The sequence below is a fragment of the Nipponia nippon genome, unplaced genomic scaffold (assembly GCF_047370975.1).
Source record: "Nipponia nippon isolate SJK-2023a ecotype South Korea unplaced genomic scaffold, ASM4737097v1 scaffold_31, whole genome shotgun sequence".
NCBI lineage: Eukaryota > Metazoa > Chordata > Aves > Pelecaniformes > Threskiornithidae > Nipponia > Nipponia nippon.
In genome coordinates this window covers 3,718,370-3,742,601 of record NW_028262349.1, presented here as the reverse complement: position 1 = coordinate 3,742,601, position 24,232 = coordinate 3,718,370, and the positions used below count along the sequence as shown (strand labels likewise).

Sequence of the window (24,232 nt, the reverse complement as noted above, 5' to 3'; positions counted from 1 at the left end):
TGGTTCCTATAATTTGTCCAGTTCAGAAGGCCCTTGCTAATTCTGCTAGGTCTGCATGTCCTCTCCTCTTAATGGTGCAAGGTTTCCAAGAGTTTAACCAACCAACTCGTGGAGTGGTGTCCTTCAGTGCAAACACTTCTGGGCTGAGCTGAAAGCGTGCTGTGCTCTTGAAGCCTTGCATGGTTGTTCCCAAGTCCTGTATCCCATGAAGAGCCTCGGAAGCGATTGTGTCCATGTAAAGATAATAGCAAACTTAAAACCGGCATCCAGTGTCTGAGTTCTGGCTCTTTGTTAGCCAGCGCAAGAAAACAAAGCCCTATTGTTGCACACAGTGTTTCGGACACGTGAAAAAAAGCAAGGATTAGAGCCACAGCAGGTCCTAGACATGCAACATCTGTGGAAAAGGCAGTGAGTATCTCCTGTTCTTCCATAGTCCTCAATGCAGGACTGCTCTCTTTCCAAAACCATAACCAGGACTGGGTTGGATTGAAGTGAAAATGCTCTCAAACAGCAGCTTCTCACCCACAGAATCCATGTCTTTCAATGTTTCACTGCTGTTTTCAAGAGATTCTTATTTCTCCTATTTCTTTCCAAATACCTCAAGGACTGTCAACCATTGAGTGAGGAGGACATGGTCTTTCAAAAATTGCCGTGCTTAGAAGGGCTGAACGCATGACAAAGAGGAAGCCTGAGAGTCTGTGTCTGGGGCTGGATCCCATCCCATGGCAGAGCCTTGGTTGGTCTCTTTGTGGCAGGTCTCCAGATGAAGCCACGGAGCACTCAGTGAAGAGCAGATCATGTTCTGCATGTCCAGTGCTTCTCCAAAAGCACTGTAAAGCATCAGGACATTGGGATATAACCAGAGTGGGTAAAAGCAGGTCCCAGGCAGCTTCAGAAACAAAGTTCCACAATCCCCTAGTAAACAAGATATAGTATATAGGAAAAGGGACAGATAGCATCTAAATTGCTACTCAATACCTTTTACTTTAAAGCTGTTGCTGATCTGCTCCTGTTTTCTTCCTGAATCGCTATTATTCTGCTTATATCAAGATGCATCTTCTTGTATTTTAGCATGTACATAACATGAGAATCTCCTTTGATGTGCACTCAGGGAGGATTTCTGAGTCTCCATAACATGTCTGTGTCTGCAGATTCTCCAAAGTTTCAAAAGGATTTTGATGTCTTTTGGGAGGGGGTGGTAGTGAACCCAGGGTTCCTTATAACTGATACAATTCCAGTCCTGGAAGAAATCTCCTGTAACAACGAGTCAGACTAACACAAGTCCTCAGATTAGCATTTTTTTATGTGCTATATCAATTTCTCAAAGATCCTTACTGTATAGGACAGTAGTTCCTCTCATCCTCGTAATTTCAGTTGATTTCTATCGGTCTAACTGCCGCTCATCCATTGTCCTGAAGTATTTAAGCACTAGAAGAATTGCATAAGGAGGCTGTGGATTTTCATATCTGTAGGTGTTTAAGAGCAAGTTATACAAATATTGGTTAGGTCTAATTTTGGTAGTCAGTCTTGTCTAAGGGAAAAAGAAATCCAAAATGATCTCTAGCATTCCCTCCAGCCGTAGCTTCTCTAGTGACAGACACCCCAGGCCATATATAAACAGAATACATGATCCAAAACACCATCTTCTAACATACAGATGGATTCTAGCGAGTGTCTCAGCATAAACTGCACTTTAATCCACTCAGATTTCCAGATGGTGGGAATATTGCAGAATACCCCATTATTCTTTCTTGTAAGGCCTCTCCACCCCCCACTCCTGAGAGGAGTTACTTAGAGTGGCTTTGTCTCAGCTTTTCTGTTTCCTCTTCATAATGATTTTTATTTCTAAATTCTCAGTCTAATTTGGAGGCTTAGGAGAAACGAAGCAGCCACAGAGGATGTGTCTCATCCCCATGCATGCGTGCAAAAGCTGTAGCAGCCAACAGTAAACGTGGTCCCTTTGCTCACTCCTGTCTAACTCAGGTCACAGTCCTGAACTTCCAAAATGCTGCTGCTAGTGAAGTAATCAGTAGGGATGTACGTATCTCATACCTTTAGCTGGAAACTCCCCCAAAGCCCAGGCATGCAAGAACATATATCATGCTATCAAGAAAGGGACCACAAATAGTTCTTGGAAATTCAATGATATCTGAGATAACTCGGAAAGGTCTTTGATCTCAGCTTTTGCATTTCAGGGGAGGATACATCAAATTAATTAATTTGAGCTGCCCAATAGAATTTTTGTTCTGGGAATAAATGTCAGTTTGTCAAAAATATCTCCTCCGTACAACATCTGGCTGTGCCTGAGGTCCATGCATGTTGTGAAACTGAGCCCCAGTCCAGCTGCTCTCCTGAAAGAAGAGCAACACACAGCAACAATCCCAGAGGAACAGAGACATCCCAGAAACATGGGCCGGGATGTGGCTCCTGAGACCAAACTGAAATTCGCTTTGCCTGGGCCTCCACATGCATCCCCTGAGCTGCAAGGCTGTTCCAGGGTGTCACGAACTCTTATTCATTTCTTGGGTTTCAGTTTGCTGGGGTAGGAAAAAGACAAGGGAGAGCACTGGCGACGGTGGCTCCTTTCTGTCATGCCCACTCAAAGCCGTCTGGGTGGTGTGAGTATAGCACGCAGCCGAGACCCGAGTTTGCCCAACACTCGGCAAGTCCCTCTTCCTATCAGTTCCAGATTAAGCTTGAAATTACTTCAGCCAGAAATCGCATGGAGGAATGCTATTGGCAGTGGTTAAGATTTTTCCCCCCCCCCCCCAGATGAGCTTTTTAATAAAAGACTCTGTTTACAAAGAGATTTCTCATCCTCATTAGAAACCAGGCGTTCAGCTGATTTTTCCTAGTGCTCTGCTAATCCAGATGTTAAGACATAAAGCAGAACTCGTAGCTGAGATATGTGATAGAGTTCCTTCTCCTCAGCCTGCCTCCAAAGGTGAGACATAAGCTCCCATTTCTCTACATTGTGGTAGAAAAAGCATTTTGATAACCAGCTGTAGTCCAAGGAGTAGAGATTGCTCTGACATCTATTGCTACGACTTGCATTTATGCAGAAAGGTCTGGCAGAAACTTCACCATAAGTGGAGTTCAACTCTGTACTCAATTGTAGGTTGCCATTTTCCTCCTGCATACAGGTTTACTTGATAAAATAATTATAGTTCTGTGAAACCACATTTCCCTCTGATCTCTGCAGAAAGCCAGTCATAGTCTGCTGGGAGTACTGGTGGGATGTAGATGCATCCTGCACATATAATTTTCCTGCATGCCCATGGGCTTTATGGTACAATCTTTAATGAGACAATCACATACTACGTTTCCCCCCTGCCAGAGGGTGGGCAGCACTCCCAAAGCACAGCTGCTTCATACCTTTGTTTGCTGCTTGGTGTTCAGCGTGTGGCTCAGAGGCCAGTTCACTGTGCACGATGGGAACCAGCCTCTGGAATCAGAATTAATTTCCTCCAGAGACCTTCACGGAGACAGCATTCCCAAGATTTATCTTTAAATCTGACAGGAATATTTTGACTGGAATTTTCCAAAACTGCTTAGCCTTGGTACAAACCTGTTGCAGCCTGAATAGGTATAATTTGGCAAAGATATAAGTAATAGCAAAGAGGGTCTTTACAAGGAGACACATGAGTTGACCTTGTCGATAGGCAAGCCATTTGCATTGCTGCTAAGAAACACAGGAGCATTTGAGTCAGCTGTAGCTGAGTGAGCCAAGAAGGCTGGGCCAGCATGGGTTGGGACCTTCTTGTCTCCGCAGCTAGCACCTCATTGCCTGCTCTGGGTTGGGGAGGAAGGTGACGGTCTTATCTTCTGACCCTTCATCGCTCTTGCAGTGGCATGTGGCTTTCTCTCTCTCATTCTCACTGTGGAGAATGTGGGTGTCCATGAGTAAGAGTCTCCTCTTGTTGCTGAACCTGCTGATCCCTGTGGGAGAAAAGTGGCATGAAGATAAATGGCTGGTGTCATGTTTCACCCAAATCTGGCGATTCTCTCTGCAAGGGCTGTAAGCAGCCCTCTGCCATCTGACTGTGAGGAGCGCGATGCGACACCACATCACAGTCACGGGCTCCGTGCAGCACGTTTGGAGGTAGACGCGTGAATGTCTGCAGTTCTGGTGCACTGTGCACCAGGCTGTGCATCAGCTCTGTTCTCTGCAAACCCATGAAGATGGATGAGAAGGAACGCAGGAGAGGCACTGTTTTGTCCACAGCTACTCAAGGCCCTTGGGCAGTTCTGGGAATGGGCACTCAGCTCATGGTGGGACAGCAGCTCCAGGTCTGGTCCAGCCAAGCAGGGTCCACGCACCCCATTTGTGGCAGGGAACTGGAACACTTCCCATTGAATGCAAAGACAAAGCCTGCTAGAGTGTACTGGGGTAAGAAGAGGCTAAGGAGAGCACAATGCTTCCACTTGCATTAATTCAGCCTGAGAAGAATCTAATAACATACTATTTGTGTCTGCTTGGTCATTTTTGAGACTTCTTCCTTAGCTGTGGATAAGCCTCTTCCAAAGAACACCTTGCCCTCCCTAGCATTGCCACTTTTGAAATACAAAACCTTTGCTGAATGCAGCAACGGACAGATGACTGCACCTCATCCACAGTAGCATTAGTACAATCAGGCAAGACCTGAAAAACCATCCACATTGTTCGGAAGTCCTTGCTCAGTAGTGTCCTTGCCATCACTTCCTCCCAGCTCATTGTCCCAGAAGGAAGGTAGGCAAAGTCCACAAACCTCTGCCCAAAAATGCTTTCGACCTGGCAGACACAAATTTCTCCTTCCCTTACTCAGTCCTACCAGGAGCACACCATCGGCTGTCCAGGAGGAATCCCCCCAAATTCAGTCACAGCTCAGCCCAGCCCAGCCACCATCTCCATATACTCTTTCCCCCGATAGCCAGGAGCCTGCCTGTAGCCATGATCTCTGCCAAAGGAATCTGAGAGGTGCAAAGTTTCCACCTGGGGCAAGTGTGCATGTGGGGAAGAGTCTGGAGCTATCAAACCCCCATGCCACCCCCAGCACCTCCATTCCTGCACCTCCATCTCTGCACTAACTGACCAGGCAGCAATTCAACAGCCCACAACGTCCTGACCCCGTGGTCTCTTCCAGGACAGAGGACACAGCGTGGCAGTGCCAGCCCCCTGCTTCAACCCTCCCAGACATTTCTACAACTGCTGGAGCTGCTGGCCCCGTGTTGCCGTGCGTGTGCTTTGTGCCTCCGATGCTGCTGCAGCAGAGAGCCCTTGGAGGAGGGTTGTGCATGGAGCTCTATCTCAGGTTTCATCAGGCTAAGACTTTGACAGGAAACTGTAAAAATAGGACAGGAAAACTTAAAAAAGTTCTCCCTTTACTATTTCCTTTGAATATGTTTTTTCAGCACTTGGAATGTCTGGCCTTATAAACTGCCCCAGCCAGCTTTTTCTTTTCTGCAGAAGTCCAAACAGTTAAACATCAGGAATGCGGCTGTGTTTGTATGAGGTAAGGAAATGACTAGGTGGAGAAAGTATTCCATGAGAAAGGAGCCCTTTACGGAGACCCTCACGCTGTTCTCCCTGCATCCACCCTCCCCCCCCCCCCCACCAAAGCTGTCACGTACGGACACAGCCTGAGAGGCTTAGCAGATATTTAGAGTTGCGTTGTGTGCCGAGACCTACAATCAATGTTGTAAAATCTCTGCATTCACATTTAGTGCAACAGAAATAATGGCAGGATTTTTGGTTGGCTCCTTTCAGTTGGTTGTTTGGCTGGTAGCTTTTGGATGCTGTTCCCCTGTGTACTTTACCATACGTTCACGGTCTCTCTAGCAGGGCGCAGGGCATGAATTGCTCCATTAAGCATTTAATTTGTAAGTTATCAGCTCTCCCGGCAGGTCCCAGAGGGCACAGCCAGCCTCCTCCATGGGCTCGCTAGGGAACAGCCCCATCACAAGCAGCCAGAGTCTGTGTGGGAATCTCTTTGGGTAGAAGCTTGCAGAGGGATCTGCCAGATTAGTGCCTTGCCGTGGTTGCATCGGCTCCCGCTCGCTCCCAGAGCTGGCTGTTTGTCTTGCTCCAAAAGCCCAGAAGGTTACAGACAGAAAGAATTGCAAGGCTGTGCTCCCATGGCCTGGGGGACCAAGCTGATGGAAATCATTCATTGAAAAGAGAAAAATAGGTATCATTGGGCTTGATATCCCCTCTCCTTGCTCTCCTGTACTTGGTTGCTGAAGCTTTTAGAAAGCAACGTGGAAGGCTGCCAAAGCCTGGGGCATGTGTTGGAGTGACCTCATCCCAGCAAGGTCTGTAGCTCCCTGGGGATTACTTACAGGCAACGTTTGTCCTTACTGTTTTAAGAAAAAGCCTTCAGCGAAAGCATTGTTTATTATGAGAAGGAATTTGATTTTTAGCAAAGAAAAATCTCTTCTTCCTTGTTGCTCTATTTATTTATTTTGTAAAGAAGGAATTCACCCAGCCCATGGCCCGTCTCATGAGGGGATTCCAGCCAAATGGTGCCAGAGAAGGGACAGGCTGAAAGATGGGGCGAGAGTGCAGAGGAGAGCTCTTAAATTCCTTCACCTTCCTTTTAGTCTGGACTCTGCAGATCTGCTTGTCACGGCTGGGGTCAGGCATATTCGTATTTCCAGGACTGTTTTAAATAGCAACGAAAGTAGTGCAATTGTTCCTGCTTTTGCATCTTTACCCAGGGATCTGAACTCCCATTGCAAGCATTAATTTCCTCGGTGACACCCCGCTGGGTAGATGGATGTTATAGAAGTGGGGAAAGCTATCCTTTTTCTTGTGAAAATTTTCAAACAAAATGCTTCTCTTCAAACGTGCTTTGTCAAAAATTACCGATTTCCCCAAAGGGATAGTAAGAACCAGTTAAAAGGGAGTAAAATGTTAATTTTAAATGCCTTCTTTTTTCCCCCACAGCAAACCAGTACTTTAAATCAGGTATGAAATCAAGTTGTAAATATTTCAGGTTCAGATACCGTTTTAGTTCATGTGTTACAAAACATTTGACAAATGCCTTCGTTTATGGAAGTGTTCAGTTTGAGATCTCCTTCAAAGAAATCAGTCTGAGTCGCTGAAATTAACATTTCCCTGCAAAATAATGGCACTGAGTTATGCCGTATATCCCAGGGAAACATTCCCTACAAAAGATTTCCATTGTCTTCATTTAGCATTGGGGAAACTGAGCAATAGAGAAGGAGCCTTCCAACTGTTGTACATAAATGTTTGATAGCCTCAGAGTGGTGATTTTAAATAGTCTGAAACTGATTATTCTTTTTTAACAAGACCAAGCTGCATTTCTGGCATAAATTACAGCCACGGTTGGCAAAGGGTAGTGCGCTGTTCTTTATTACCTCTTGTAGGAGCTGAGACAGGTTCTGGCAAGGTGAACTTGGGATAAGTAGGGTAGGCAAAGCCAGGGCAGCATCCCTGGGCAGCACAGCACCCCAGGTGCTGGAAACAGGGGAACGATGAGGTTTTGTGTGCTGGCTCGGCTGAATCAGAAGTACTCGAACCCATTTACTGCACTTCAATGTCCCAGCCCTTCCAGCAGGACTCCATGCAGCACATGGGTGAAGGCCGATGTCCACAGCAACCGTGAATCGTTCCTCCACTGACATCTAGACACACTAATTAGGAAAGTTAAAAATGTCTACAGGGGTATTTTCAGGAAGCTGTTTGCAAGTGGAATAGCGTGGCTCAGTGTAAGAGCATGTGTAACAGCATAGATCCCACCCATTAACTCCCCAAGGGTTTGTGGCTTGGAATTGTCAGGAATGACCATTCATTAGCTATAGGGGTTCCTAACGATCTCCATGACAACCAGCCAAACATGGAAACGGGGAATGAGGTCTATTCCTGTTAACGCTTCCTCTTCTGAGCACATCTGGGGCCTGTGTTGGCTGCAGGATTGGATAGATAAGACTCACTGTAGCCCCAGCCTGACTCTGCAGCATCTGCAAAAGTCCCTAGTCCAGGCTAGCTGGTGCTTCAAAGCCATACAGCCTCGGTGGGGTGGGGGTGGTGAGGGTTTGAAAACAAAGAGCATAGCAAGGAGTCAGATTTCTTGTGGTTAATGCAAACACATTGATGCTTCAACTCTGATTCCATGGTGCCTTTTGCAATTTGAGCGCTCTCTCTCCTTGCTGGCTGCTCAAGACAGGTAGGCATGAATTGTAACCTAATCTAACTCTACGGCGATAAGAAATCTACAGGCTGAATGTGCTGAGCATGGTCTACTTTGAAATTAATATGGCAAGAAAGAAAAACGAGATGAGTGCATGGACGAGGCTGATGATAGATGCTGGGAGAGAAGCTGATGTCGGTCCTGTGCTGTGTGTTTCCTGTTTGCAAAACTGTATTTGGAGAGGTTAAGTCAGGCAGGGAGCTGGCATGTTGGTTTTTGCAGCTACAAGTGACTGGTAAGGGCCCAGATATGCATGGCCCTGCTGTGTTAAAAGTCTCTTCTGTAGAAGTCAAAAGATTCTGACTGGTTCCCAAGATAAAGCTTGACCCAGTATTTCTTGCAGTCTCTTTAATGAGAACTTTACCTGCAGATGGAAAGGTGGAACTCGTCCATATCCTACCCCTGGACACTGTTATTGTAAGGCTGAGTGGGCTCGAAAGAGGGAACAGGAAGAAATCTCAGCTTTCGGCGAGGAAGGCACCTCGTCTCTGTTTTTATAAGAAACGTATCAGCGAAGACCAAACTTCTGAAGGACAACTACCTGTGGCAGGGTTCCTGGGAGATGGGATCTCGTACATAGAATGTAAAAGGGCTTTAGACATCTCCTAAGCTTGCATATTTCCTTAATAAAATTTGATTGGTGCCTCATTAAAAATTTAATAATTTGACCATTAAAATTAGCAACAGATGGGAGCTGGAATGCAGCCAGGCTTTCTGGACTCCAGACTGCAATTTCCTTGGCTTCGTTCCCTCCAAAGAAGTAATCTACATATGAAAATCTATTTTTGTCAATTATTTGTTTAAAAGGGGGTGTTCTCCTTACAATCGTGCTTTCGTTATCAGTCTCCAGGAATTCTTGCTGCAGTGCATCCAGCCACGCCTCAGCGAGGTGATGCGGGAGGTGCAAGTTTACCCCTTTCCTCTCCGTACAGCGCTGCCATGCGTCGATTTTGGGTTATACATTTATGTGATCTGACTTTCTAAGTCAGAGCCCTTTGTAGGTACACACCACAATGACATCAGCCACATGTTCTTCTCCATGCTCCTTTTGACTAGGAAAGGGGGAAAGCAAGCCCTCCTTATTAGGTGTTTCTGCATTGTCCTAGGGTTAACGAGGCTTCCGAATCGCTCATAAAATGTACGATATTTCACTCTAAGCACATAGGCGCCGCCACATTCAGACAGAGCTGCAGCCCCCCTGACCACAGTTATCTGACACAGAGGCTCCACCTGCGATGATGCTGCAGCACAACGCTGAACCAAAACCAACACTAAAATTTAACTGCCCAGATGGCTTACAAAGTGGTACGAGGGTGGATTGAGGGCCCTTGGCCGAGATGAGTTTCTGCCTCAAAGCTCTGGCACTGTCCATAAGCTAGCGTCTGGGGAACAGCACAGGAACAGGGCAACCCTACGTGATCCTCCTCTGTAAGGCACTCCTGGGCTCCAGGCACCTGTAGCTCACAATCTTTGACAATTCACAACATCCTCTGTTAGAAGAATTCCCCTTAACTTATATGTTGCCTGAAGAACCACTTTCCTCAATTTATCTTGAGCTAGCATCACTTCTTATCCTTCTATGATGCCTCCTGGTTCTGACTCTGCAAATCTGTTCCCCTTTAGGCCACTCATGATTTTGTACCCTGCTATCAGGTCTTCCTCCAGGTGTTTCTTTTTCAGGCTGAGGACTGCTAACCAGTGCAGCTGTTCCTCATATATAAGCCCTTCCACACCTTTGATTATCCTTGGTTGCCCTTTTCTGATCCTTTCCCAATTCTGCTAGCTGCTTTCTGAGTTGGGGGCTAGAACTGCAAGGATGGAAGAACTCAGGATGGAAGCAAACTGTGAGTTTAGTGATGGTGCTCTCTCTTTCGTTCTTTAGTCCTTTCCTAATACTTTAGTACAGTCTGTGTAGCCTTTTTGTCTGTTACTGAGTTAATTTCTCTAGTGAAATAGGATCACAAAGCAATTTCTTTCATAGTTCTTTGGGTTTGATTGTTGAGAAGATTTAAATTGTTCCTTGGTGTGGTTATAAAGAGCTCTCCTTGGCCTTTTCCTCAAGGTTGAAAATTTGAGCAAGAGCCCCTCTGTTTTACAAAAAAAGACCATGGGTGAGAAAACAACTCAAACTTTGCTGATTTCTTTTCTAGGAATAAACTAGAACAAACTAAAGCATTAAATTTGGCATGGCAGGAGACATGAATAAGGACCTTGTGCTTTGGTATCTTGTTAAAATTTGGGTCAAAACCCAGCAGATGATTATTTGGTAACTCACCATTGCAAACATAGTACATATTTCTGTTCTGATTTGCAAGCAAAGGCATCTTTATGAGATTATGTCACCCTTACACCAATGTAACTTCAAAATCATTGCCTTCCCCCCCCCCCTCAAATCCCTCTTGCTGTTTACTTGTGTCACATCCACAGACCAAACTTTTTTTTACACTTTTAGTTTTCAAGTATGACTGTGCTCCCAGCTGCTCAAGAAATACAACTCAGAGGGAGCATTAAGCTGGAAATAAGAAATTATTGTGCTAATTGATCCTTTCCCAGAGACAGGGGAGGATTTGTTGTGTAGTTTCTGTGTAACTTGTGCTTACCCTGATGCCAGGTGGGATAATTATAACATAGATGAACCTCACAGTGTTTTTACTCAGCACAAGCCACAGAAGCGAGGAAGGCACACCAGCACAGGCATGGTCGGTCTAAAGCCTGCAGTACTTACCAGCATTTCCAGATGGTCTTTTACAGCCCAGGATAAAGGCACTCTGTCATGGTTTCATGCAAATGTAGGTTCTGCCAATGTGGCTGTCATGCAAACATACCCTATGGGAGAAAGCTTTCTGTCTTCAGCCGTTGATTTAATGGTTTTCCTTGCTTTTTTATTCTTTGCACATGTGTGTCAGGATTTAAAAAGAAAGGAGCTGATTGCAAAGATCGTGTGTGGAAAGACTTACATCTGAGAACTTGCAGGCCAAGAAATGGAGCATGGACAATGAGCTTTGCTTTGTTGAGTGTCTATATTATCCTAAGATGTTTCTGGAAACAGAACTATTAGTCTTTAGATGTGGGTGCCAGTGCTGCCCATGCCTCATGATTTAGGTATAACCACTTTCCACACAAGTGTTTTGTTGCTTCACATGTCAAATCCAAATGTTTCACTGCAGAGACAGCCGCAGGCTAATCCGGGTACGGATGCAGGGATTTGGGTTCGCAGGCAATTACTAATTACTGGGCACTCCAACATCAAAATTCTACAGGCAACGTTGCAAATCTCAGCTAGACTATCTGAAATAATGGCTATTTGACCAGCACCTAACTTCCTTAGACAGTTAATGTGAAATTTTCTGGTCTGACAATAGCATGGTTAAAGATCCTTTTTCCAGCCACAGATCAAACAGTTGCATGCAATCATCTATTCCCAGTAGCAGGAAAAAAACCTCTTGTTTAAGAATTTTGTTTCCTGATGAATGCCTGCTGTGCTAATATCCCTAATCAAGGGTCATGAGAGCCCAGACAGTGGCAAAACCACATTCCTTAGTGCAAACAAGCCCTTCAAAATATTTTTGGTTTTAAGGAATAGGAGGATTCTTGTTGGGAATGAGGAACAGGCTGGTTGTTTCTGCAGCATCTGGGCTTTAAAGATCTGGTTAAAATTGCTAGGGAACCTTTAAGAGTTCAACTGAAGAAATGAATCACAATGATGTGTGTTACTGCAGGAGGTTGCCTTTACAGAGGCTGTCAGAGAGCGCAGAAATCCCTTTGCGGGATTTACAGTAGACATCATGAGGAAAGGTTTGGAAATTCTCCTCCAGAACGTTTTGTGATTGATATCTAGGACTCTTCCTCTGCATGCCAAGCAGAAGTGATCTGGCAGGAAGGTATCTCCATCATCCTACATGTTTGTTACATGGACTGTCAGGCCCTAAGGCTGTCTGTGAGGTTCTTGTACCATGTCATCTCCATATGCACATTTGCCCCTAAGTAAAATGAAGTTTGATTGCTTTGCTGACCCCAGCAGTTCCACAGAACAGGTGAACTTGCAGCCCTGAAATTGCCTCTTTGCCTGACTTCGTATTTTGAGTTTGTACTAGGGCCAGTACTTAAAGGGAGTGACTCGAGGCATAGAATAAGTATAGTTCATGGGATGAGACCGAGGGAGATTGGGAAGAGCTGGCTTGGAGCACCTCTAGGTGATCACATGAAATGCACAGCAGAAAGAAGGTCAGCACCTTCAGTACTGGTCTCCAGCTTGGTCTTAAATTTTTGTTCTTTTCATGATTGCAGATTTTTTTTTTCCAGAACTTGTTGCCTTTGCACCTGAATGGCTGTGCTGGTGGGAAGGGGAATAGGCACTCTGTGTGTTAGACAGAAAACCCTGTGTTTGTGTCTTGATCTAACCTGTGGATGTTCTTGTTCTCCCTCAGACTATCGTACTGGTCCCTGCTTTAGCCAAGTAAATAACCAGATGTGCCAGGGCCAACTCAGTGGGATCGTCTGCACCAAGACCATGTGTTGTGCCACCATTGGACGGGCCTGGGGTCACCCATGTGAGATGTGCCCTGCCCAACCTCATCCCTGCCGCCGAGGTTTCATTCCCAACATTCGTACCGGAGCCTGCCAAGGTAAATGCCATGAACATCTAAAGGATGTTCCCTTATCCATCCTGATGTGCACTGAAAGGGCCAAGTGATGAATGACAGCCAGGAGCCCCAATACAGGGAACAGTGCTCTGTGTAAACTTTGCTAAAGCCGTCATGGTATATCCCAGAGCATCACTGTGGACCTTGGGTCTCTCATGGGATCACCCAAGATCATCTTAGCTCGCTTAAAGATTCTGGCCATGCTGTGGTTCTCAGGTGATGTTCCTCCATCCCACAAGATGTAGTGAATCAGGCTAGTGTTTCCCCAGGTTTAAAACTAAGTTATAGCCTTCCATATACCCTCATTCTGTCATGCTGCTATTGTTGGAGCTTCTGTCCCAGCACTGGAACATGATCAGCACTTGCATCAGGTGACTAGTGCTCTGTAAATTGTATTATTGGTTCAAAACAGAAGCCATAACTCCTTTGAGATCACACAAGCAATTAAAATGTATGTAATTCATGTGCTTAGAGGTTGCATTCAATGTTGAGGACACCCAGGCAAAAGTAGCAGAATGGTCCACTGAGTTCCCATCAGCAGATCCCATTGGCGGCCTTTCTGGAGCTGCTGTTGCTTCTTCCCACTGATGGGTTGCAGGGGTCTCCGTGTAAAGTTGCATGAATTCCTTTCTGCATCTGCAACTAATTTCAGCCTTTACCTGCCACAATCAAAAGCCAAAATTACAGTCCAAATCCCACATTGGCCAGTGTCTGTAGGATAAAATTGGGAAGGCTGAAGAGGAGAACTCTCTTGCTGTCTATTGTGATCTGCATTTTATGGCCCTAATCTCTTCGGGAGAGCTTGGCCTATTTAATAGATTTGTCACTCACTGTTACTGCAAGCAGAACAGGAGTATAAATGTCTGCAGCACATGAGCCTGCTGGTTCTAGCAGCGGGTACTGAGGCCTTCCTGAGGTGCTTTGGAAGCACAGCGTCCCCTGACAGATGAGGAGACCATGGCTGCAGGATGAGCCTTCCCAGGACGGGGCTGAAGAGCAAAATCTTGCAGTCCATAAGTTCCCCTCTATGCCCTGCAGCAGGTGTTGCTCTCTGAAGGCTGCAGGAGGACATCCCACCAAACCAGCTCTCATCCTCAACTCAGCTACCAACCTGGAATGAACCACAAGGGAGTAGACACATTGATGTTTGCTTTGGAAAACATTACTATACGTTTGTCTCCCTCTTGCGTGTGTAGACAAGCCAGCAATACCTTTATGTCCATTTTATGTCCTTCACCTTATGTCTAATGTAATCTGATGGGTAATTGTGTTAGGAAATGTCAATCCACCTACTTGGAGCAAAGCTGCTTCTTTGTCCTAGCACTCCCACCATGCTGCGATTGAGCAGTCATATGTTGCAAAGGCTGCACTTTCTAACGTCTTTGCTCGTCTTCCTGTAGATGTGGATGAGTGTCAAGCCATTCCCGGCCTCTGTCAAGGTGGTAACTGCATCAACACGGTGGGTTCTTATGAGTGCAAATGCCCTGCGGGACACAAGCAAAGTGAGACCAGCCACAGATGTGAAGGTAAGATTGCAGACTTCGGCACGGCTTCACCCGACTGCTCAGCACTGGGTTCCCAGATAGACTCTGAGAGCACAAGGGCGTTCAAAAACTTGAGAATCTCCCTGCTCACAGGGCATCTCCAAGGCTGTCAAAGCAGAGATGTGAAAGAGCTCTTGTGCCAGCCTTGATCCTGGCTTCCAAGTAGGAGGAAGTACTGCAAGCATTAAGATGCGTTAGAAAATGTACTGCAATATGAATTTTTGATCTGTTTATCTGCTTTCTACAGTACAAGGCAAGGAAATGAGGAATAGAGCTTGCCTGATCTCTTAAACTAGAAAGTTTTTTTTTATTTCTTGTAGGTGTTTTCTGAAAAATATTTTAATGGCAACACAGACTCATTTAACAGAAGAGACCTCTGGAGGGCTTTAGTTCAACCTCCTGCTTAGATCAGGGCTGGCTTCAAAGCTAGATCAGGTTGCTCGTGTTGCTCAGTTTGATCAAGCTTTGAAAACTCAAAGCCTTTTCTTTTGGGGCTTTTGCCCCAGAGTTGCACCACTGTTGGGGTGAGGAATATTTTCTTTATATCCACTTGATATTTATCTTTTTGCAGCTTGCAACTTGTTGCCTCTAGTTTGATAGAGTAACTGGGAGGAAGGCAAAGCAGGTGGAGTCTGATTAGCCAGGATGGTGATGGGATAAGACAACCAGAAATAACATCATGGCTCTTAGAAGGTCGGATTCCATAAGATGAGGGTATTGAGCAAGGAAATGCAGTGTTGCTTCACTGGCTTGGTGATATTATTCCAAACTGACATGTTGGCCAGAACCTGAACCTTGTCCTTGAGTACAAAGCAGGCACAAATGAACATTTGGCCTTAGAGGCATGAAATGCCAGTCAGCAGCATGCCTGTGAGCATCCCTCCTTTGAGCCAGTGGCCTGATACTGTCCCAGCCCCACAGGGGAAGCATACCTCCCCGCCAAGCCAGGGTTGTCTGCAGACAGCCTGCCTCCTGGGCCTGGTTTTCCTGTCTTTCTGGTTACTTTGTGGGATGTGCCTTGCTCATCTGCAGCTGAGTTGTAAATGGGAGTGACCTCTTCAGCCTCAGCATCTCTCTTGGAAATGGTACAGTGCTTCAGAGGCATAGTTTGTGCTTAGTTAGGGGTACTCTAAAGCATTACTGCTGCAGCAGCAGCTATGGAGCTACTGTAGCTTGAAGCCAAGCAGTGGGGAATGCAGTCTGCCTCTTCTCAGCATCAGCCTTAGCCTGGTGCTGCGGGCAGCCTGGGGAGCGCAGTCAGCTTTCAAACTCTCTGGAGAAGTTCCCAACCTGATGGAAGGGAACTTTGCAGAAACTTCTCTTTGCCTCTTCTTCAGCATGGAAGTTGGAGGAATTTAAGTATTAATTACCTTCTAAAAACACCTCAGTGGAGGGCCCAGATGCCTTGGCCAGATGTGCAGGTGCAACTCTGCTCTGAACATGTGGGCAAGCTGATCTGCAGTTTTGGCAGTGAGATCCCCATGTCTGGAGGTAGGGCTGCAGGAAACAAAGGATCAGTCTCAGCAGGGTCTGGTAAGATGGTGCAGAGTGCTCTGCCATTTTCGAGGGAAATACTTTCCAGGTGGTTAGTGGAGTTGCTTAGAAATGGCCAAATGACTGACCCTGAGACCAGAGGACTAATTTCATTTGGGGTGTGAAAGTTTAACAACATTAAGACCAGTTGTGGTAGTTAGGGAAGAACTCTGCCTACTTCGGTAAGCCCCTGGAGCTGCTCTTTGCTCTCAGGCTCAGGATAAGTTGGTCCACTGTATTACTTACTTAAATGAAGGACTCGCCTAGATAGTGAGAGGCAATGTCATGTTCCATGCCATAAGGCACATACTTCTGTCGTAAATGTGGAGCACGGGCAAGGATTAGGTGCAATCGGTGTATTAACATTCACAGTGCCACCGCTCTGAGCCCTCTTCATGAGAGTCTGGCTTCAGTTCCTTAAGGTCCAGTCTCAGTATCTCCTTTATCACTGCTCAGCATGCCTCTGAGAGGTCTGCAGACCTCTATAGGAAGGACATGCTCTCCCCAGGCATCTTGCAGTGGTTCTCATGGGCCAGACAAATACCTTGCCAAGCCGGCTGCACCCCTCAGAAGTAGGGGAATAAACATTTGTTGTGTTTTCCAAACATCTGGCAAATGAAAACAGCATTAAACTTTTCCTGCCTTGGTTGTTAAAGCTTTTTCCTGCATACCCTAATGAAACCCTGCTGGCCCGTGTTTGCCATTTTTAAGGATGAAACGTGTTGGTTGTGCTGGTGTGACTGCGTCCCACCTAGCTGGGCTTCAGGAATGCCACCTCCCTTTCATTCCTCTCCAAGGCTCTGTTGTGACCAAGACAAGGGATGATGAATGCACTAGAATCCAGATGTTTAACCTGGAATTTGTTTCCAGGTGGCAAAGTTATTTACAGTGGCAGAACTGTAGGCAGCTAACTATTCCACAGAGAGAGCATTTAAAGCAGCCACCATATGAGCATTAAAGCACCTCCATGGCACTGTGGGCTTGACAGCAGATGTTGTCCCATGGGGTCTCTCCCAACAGTCAGTTCTCAGGGAAAGGAGCATCACTGCTTCCAGGTGACTCTTCCCATACTCCTCCTGCAATCCAGACATTTTCCTTGCTGGTATAACTCTAGTAGTCTCTGTGTCAGTGCACACTGTGTGACCTGGGTGCAGCCCTTCAGAAAAACTTTTGCAAAGTGAGACGCCAGCTACAGAGGTTAATCCTTTGGTGGGGGATGGATGTTCTTTTATGTTGAGAAGACATCTGCATCCGTGGATCTTCCTTGGCAGGATGCCACAAGACTTCCCAAAACTTTAACAGAAGGGTTTCTTGCAGTGCTCTGGCATCCAAGGACTTGGAAGCAGTCAAATCCAAAACAGCCCTTTTACATGCATGTCAGGTGAAGAACCAGTTCCCCAAGTTCAGTGATGTCCCATGCAATTTGGCTGGCCAATGGGCGAAGGCTGACCTGCACTAGAACCATGGGCCCAACCTCAGGACGCACAAAATTGTTCTTGCCTTGGTCTGCCTCACCCGTGCTGGCTGGAGACCAGGCAAAGCACGTATGAAATCAGTTTAGCTGGAATCTCCTATATACCAAGATTAAAAACAATCCGTTGTCTGAATCTGTCATCCAGATGCGAGGGGCCTCTGCGTGGGTCCCCACTTCCCAGAACGCCTGCAAAAGCTGCATGATGTGGCCATAAACAGCTTCCTTTCACTCTCCTTCCTGGATGGCCATAAAAAGAGCCATCTCCAGCATCCACGGTGTCTGTTCCATCACTTATCTTGCCTCAATTGCTAAGGAGACCACCAAAAGAGGATGCTTTCCTTTGGTATGATTTACTGACCTCGGGGTCCTTCTGTGAGAATGGCATAAACATGAGGGATGCTCTAAACTGATGGGGTTGAGATTGTTTTCGAGGGCTTGTTTCCCAGACGTGAATCACCGGCATGTCCCCGCCAGGCAGTCAGAAGGTGAAGAGGATACCTTTGTCTGGGTTATTGCTGCTCCCATCTGGGACATGTACCCCATGTGGATCACTAAAATGGTGTGAATAGGGGAATAGAGAGCCAGCATCTTGTAAGGGGTTCATCTGATGCTAACACTTTGTAAACATGGGAAGATCTGGCCCCTGTCTCGGAGCTTGCTGCATGCTTTGATATGTCGGGGCAAACTGTTTGTTACAGTTGATAGAGCACCTGATGCCTGATTTGCTGAAATGTCTTGTACTGCCAAAGTAGCTGTATCAGTCCAAGCAACCTCCGCACCGCGCCAAGGATTTTAATCAAAATAACAACCACAACCATAAGAGGATATTTATCCAGTTGTGCTCCAGGCCTAAAATCTCAAAGCTGCAGGAGTTCCCTTGTTGAGTCTGTTTGTGCTAACTTTATAACTGGTGAAAGGAGTGATTTCTCAGCTCTCACTGAGACCATCTTGCTTTAGGAAGAGGAGATAGTTTCCTCTTGTTTCCAGATTCCTTTTCCAAGCCTAGCATCCAGGAAATATTAAAACTAGATTAAATGTCTATGTTAAATTCTTCCCTAGTTCCTAGGAGCTTGTATTTTCTGCTTAGAAGATTCCTCCTGGGGAGTGAAGTCAGCAGATGGGATTGCGTTTGAGCCAAAGGTCAGAGCTGGTGTCACTGTGTCTGCTGATTAATGATGCCTCCCTCATTAACGCAGCAGCGTGTACCGCTAATCTTCTTTGGGCTGTTTATTGGTGGGAATAGGCAGAAGTAGAGATAATGTTGTTCGTTTCCCATAGCGATACTTATCTCTTAACACAAATGGCACCTGGAATCAAGGCTCCATTTTCAGTCCCTGAATCCCTTAAGAATAAAGATGCTTTTCTTATGCAAGATGTTCTGCGCTGATAATGGAGGCCAGCTCAGGCCCTGATCTCCCAAGCATGCAAAGGGGCTGCAGCTGGATACACTGGACGAATTTTGATCAACCCCAGAATGAAAACGATGTCCTCTTTCTATCTGCAAAATGTGAAAACGTGCATATGACATCAAGTTTGGATTTGAACCTAAATATCCTCCAAGTGCAGCGTTGCTCAGTTCCAGAGTTATTTCTGCAGCTCATCTCTAATGAATGTGACACTTTCAAATAGTGGCTGATTTCATGCCTTTGTTCATTGTGTTCTGAGGGAGCTCGAGGGATCAAGAGTGCCTGATCTTGGGGCTGTGCAACATATAATGAGAAATGTCTGGCGCAGAGAGTTGCCTGCTCACTTTCTGAAAGATAGAGGCAGCCTATGAAACACAGCAATGGAGCAAGGGGGGGACGGAGGGTGCGGAAGGGGAAGGCTGCTCTCTTAACCAACACTGGAGACAAGGCCAGCTTTGCAAGTGCCAAAGGATTGCATTTATATTGTGTTTGTATGAAAAGATGAGCAAGGAGGGCGGATGTTGCCGGCTTAAAGCTAAATTGACAGATACTATGCTTGGCTTATGGGGAAACTGGAAAAGAGCAGGATCTGTTGAGGTCTGCAGGGGAACGAGAAATGTGTGAGCACTGAGAGAAGGGCGTGCTTATATCCAGCTGACTTCTTAACCCTGCTGCAAGAGAAGAAGTGTTGAGGAGGACACAAGAAAGCACCGCTGGCAATAATGGTGCAAAATGAAGAAAGGAAACATCAAAGCTGAAATCGGACACATCTTTCTGCTACAAAGATCTTTATCAATAAATCGTAGGGAAGTGGGGGGTTGTTGCACAGAGTGACATTTCTAAGTTATCCTGGAAGCAGCCATAAAAATTACACTTAAGGGAGCAATTCCATGGCGTGTTCTTATGGGTGGAATCACTGACTGAATGAAGCTTTTCCTTCCATAATGTTAGTGGTTCTCTGCCAATAATTTAACTTCTTTTCTTAATAGCCCTTCCTCTACTGCGTAACAAAATGCTAAGCCAGCTCCGTTATCAGTGAAGTATGTAATGCCAGTACCTCACCCAGGATGCTTTCCAATGCCCCGAAAGGAATAAGCGTGTCATATCCAAAATTGTTCCAGAATGATAACATACAAAAAAGTACACAGAGAAACACCAGGCAAGGGAGCGAAAGGCACTGCATGCTTTGTGCAACAAGCTCTGTTCAAATCTGTCCGGGGCAGATCCTTCTTGACAGTCTTTGGCACCTCCAGGAGACAGATTCTGCCAAGGGTGAACAAATCCTTTAATTACAAATCTCACATCTTTTTACTTGCCTGTTTCTATTTAGCATTTGTAGGGTGACATGCTAGATGTTGCTTATGTCCCTACAGGCTAGTCTTTCGTCACCACCACACAAAAATCCAAATTTTCTAGTGAAGACAAGGCTCTATTTTTTACTCTGTTGAATCTTATTCATGTTTCTGAATTGGAGGGAGCTTTCCTGCATTTCCCATGAGCAGAGCGGGTAGGCGGGCCCACTTTCCTCACGAATGGAACACGATAGCCATTTTATTAGCGTGTTTTCAATTTTCTTACAAAATGTCTACAGAAGAGCTCATTGTTTGGATCCATTAAAAGCTCATTTCCATGGATTTGGTGTGGTTTGGAGGGTTCCATTACTCTCCTCTGTGGTTTCTTTGTGCTTTCTGGAAGGGAAGGTCTGAGACTCCCGTGTGCTGCACGAGAGAGGGCTGATGAGGCATGACCTCTGCTACGTGACACAGAGATGTTTTCTCCATCAAGTCCTGTTTTTTTAGCAGATGGAAAGGTTGGGGTTTCAACATGTCTGTGGGCATCCGTGTTGGATGGGCTTTGCAGACTGCAACTCTCTTTCTGAAGCTCTGTAGCCTTTGGCTTCCAGCATTTTCAGCCTTAATGATCAGGCCAACTCCAACCCAGCGAGTTGGAGACCAGGTCCAAAATCAACGTTTGCATTGAATTCTGCCATTGTCTGAAGAGCAGAGTGCACAGAATATTGCTTTAATTTTTAACAGAGAGTTGGAAAAGTCGTGAAGTAGCCAGGTTGGAGTTGGAAGAATTCCCTACCCAGAGCTGGCAGCTGGGTGTTAATGAGAGGTGTACATATCCATCCCACTGTGTCAAGCTCTCCGTCGACTTCAGCTCTGAATGAATCAAAACTATGAGACGCTTTACGAAGAGAAAATAAAGAAGGCAAATGTGGTAGGGAAGAACTGAAACAACAACAAAACCCAGAGCTCAGTTTCTCAAAGTACAGGATGTGCAAGTAGGCTTGAGGAGCCCTGGCTTTTTTTCTGCTTCTTGGGTTGCTAATGCTGCTCTCTTCTGAGCTAGGATTTTCAAGGGGAAAAAAATGTTGCCGTTTGATTTAACCTTTTGAATTAACTCTGTTTTTCCTTAAGAATGGAATGCAGTCGCTGCCCCCACAAACACGTACACTTTTTCTTGGATGACTGATGCTATGTCATAAGTATTGATCTAATAAGATGCCTGCCTGTCAGCTGGCCTCCAGACCTCTGATACAGCAAACTTCAGGAGAGACATGCAGCAGTTTTAAGCTGTTATTTCTAATAGTACAACCATCTTTTCCTTCATAAAGCTCTTTCCCTTCCAGTGTTCTGCAAATTGTAACCAAACACAGGCCTGTAATTAAATGACAGGGCAGGCTGTAGTGATAAAATCTCTTTCACTGCAGGGGCCCAGGTGGGGGAAGTGTTTTCTGTAGATTTGCATTGCCGCCTTTCGAGGTTTGAAGTCATGCCAGTCTGTTGGAGGGGCTCTGAGCATCAAAGAGCTAAAGGAGCACTGCAAGGACAGAGGCGATATCTCTGCTGCTTGCAAAAGGCGGCTGGAATCTCTCGCTAGCTGAAAGCATAATTTTAGAGTTCCTAAGAAGCCAAACAGGAATGCATCTTCCCCCCTTGATACATGAGTGTATAACCTGCCCTAGGCACTTGGGCTTAATTCTGTGCATGTTGAAATCAAGGTTTCACTTGATTCCTCCGGACTCAGAGTTGCAGCCAAAGTAAAACCGAAGATAATTGTGTTTGTAACAGGTTGTGTGAGCAAGGAGGAGAGATTGAAGACTATTTCTTTGACCACGTGAAGCACCCATGGGGGGTCTCTGTCCATACTACATGCCTCACTTCAAAAGGCAGCTCGGCTCATCTTACTTAAACACATACGTTGTCAGTGTCTATCGCTAAACTGAGTGGGTTGAATTTCACTGTGTCTCACTTTGTGGGGAAAAATCATCGCTGTTAGGGCACAACTCTTCTGCTCTGTTTAGACATTTCCATTCAGATGTGATGAATTACTGCCTGGATGAGATTATCTCTTTCTGCAGAGTGTAAATGGCATCTAGAAAGAACTCTGATGGAGGTGCCTGCTCTGTAACCAGCTAACGCATCTGACCACAACTCAACATGCACCACTGTCCAGATCATTTCTGCAGTCTTTTCCTCTAGAAGTCTAACAGTGTAGACCTTCTTATACCTCTTTTCCCTCAGAGCAAGGTGGTGTTTTTTTGGTGGTGAGAATTAACTGTCATCATCGTATGTCCATGGCCGTCCCACCCTGCAGCCAAAGGCTGGTGTAGTGGGGTCACAGTGCCTGGGACGTGATGGCAGAAGGCTCCTGGCAGCCTCTCTAATTTTAGAGAGAAGGATGAAGTTTATGAGGATGTTTCTGAAGGACTGAGGACAACAGTTAGTCCTTGAGAGTCACCTCTGTGCAGCCAGATTTCACGCCCCCTTGCCCTCCCTTAGCTTTGTGCCTATGCTAGGGAATCCTTTTACAGACATCGTTAGGTGAGTTGAATCCATCCCAAGCCTTGGAGAACTACCCCTATCCCTGGTACATAGGCCAAAGATTATTTACCATTGGTGTAAACCTGTCCACTTCATTCCAGCCTGAATTTATAATGTCTCAGCTTCAGTTTTCATCTTCTCATTTTGAGACCGCAGAGCACTGCACTCTCAATATCATCTTTGTGTGTCTGTTTTCTGTGATCCCATCACATCCTTACAGTTTCTTGGATAAATGTAATTGAGTCCTGCTAGTGCCTTAATGCCAGGCAGGTTTTTCCATGCTTTAAGTCATCCCCCTAGACTCTGAACCCCTCCATTTTGTTAACACCCTCTTGTAAGAGCTGGCAACACACTGCTGTGGCATCCAGGAATGATCCTAGTTAAGAGGTAACATCACCTACCTGCTTCTGCTCAGTGTTTCTCCCATACATCTTCAGGGCTGCACTAGCATCGCTAGCCACTGCATGGCACTGTGAGATTGCAGTCAGACCTTTCCTTCCTAACTCAAAATTTTCTCAGTTTCACACTGGACAGGACACAGCTCACCACCCCTCTGGGTAGCCCACACCCATTTCTTACAGAAATTTCTTGCCCATTTCTCAGATCTGTCACTGTGGCTCATATCCATCATCACAGCCAGGTCTTCTGGCTCCCAGCACAGATTTCTTCTGGTCCCTCCCTTGCCCTGATGCGGTGGGTTCAGGTAACTCTTTCCCATGTGTGTATGCTGCCTTCATCACTGAAGTCTGCTAGATGAGCTCTTCAAAAGACATCCTCCATCCCCACTCCCAGTGAGAGGTCTTTGCTGTTCTGCCTTTTTTTTTTTTTTGTGCGGATTAGTCTTTGCCCTGCAGCAGCTCTAACCTCCACACATGCTAATGCCATCAGGCTGTGCAGGGCGGTTATGCTGTTCACATCAGAAAAATCCCCTCGAAGGAGCAGACTTTGACCAGTTCCTTTTCATTACTTTCCTGCCAGCCCCAGGCAGCATCTGAATTGCATATAAAAATCCCCTTATCCATTCACAACAGCATGATAGATTTTAAACACAATAAATAAAGTTGCTTAGCAGAAATAATTTATTTTGCCAATTGCCAAGACACGTTTTTTTTTTTTCTGCCCCTGTAAAAACTATCGGGCAAATATTCCTTCTGTCTTTCACCACCACCTGGACCATGACCACCAACCAACTGCTTTGGGTGGATTAATTAGAAGTTGGATCTAATTCCATCTCAGGTTCTGAAACAGGTTTCAGTTGGCAATAGAAAAAAAATCTACAGCCCTGCTTCCAGAAAAGTCCTTTGAGTCGAGTGCCCCACAAGCATGGCTGGGCCCTGTACATTTAATTATATTGACATTGTGGTCAAAATTTGTTGAAAACAGATTGCCCTTTTGAAAATAGCTGATTTGCCACACGCTTTGATTTTCCAAGTTGCGGGTCCCAAGTCATAGCTGCACACAAAAGTTATAGGCTGTCTCTCTCTGTGTCATCTGTATAGGTACTTGAATTTTCTGCTCTGTCCTCACCCCTTTCTGTTGCAGTTTGACTTTTGTTCAGCTGCAGCTTTCAGGCTTTCTGTGTGGTTTCCCATCTGTTGTTAACTAAAACT

General features: G+C 45.8%; 1 protein-coding gene across 3 annotated transcripts in view; it reads left to right on the top strand.

Annotated features, from left to right (window-relative positions):
• The window catches only part of FBN3 (fibrillin 3), a 115,481-nt gene that overhangs the window by 38,282 nt on the left and 52,967 nt on the right, over positions 1 to 24,232 (top strand). For 2 of the 3 annotated variants that reach the window (XM_087769133.1, XM_087769132.1), the window contains exons 7-8: positions 12,620 to 12,817; positions 14,236 to 14,361. In XM_087769133.1, the coding sequence (XP_087625259.1) occupies positions 12,620 to 12,817; positions 14,236 to 14,361 (324 nt within the window). Of the gene's footprint in view, positions 1 to 9,939; positions 10,037 to 12,619; positions 12,818 to 14,235; positions 14,362 to 24,232 lie in introns of those variants that run through there. The other variant, XM_087769134.1, reaches the window with a different exon arrangement.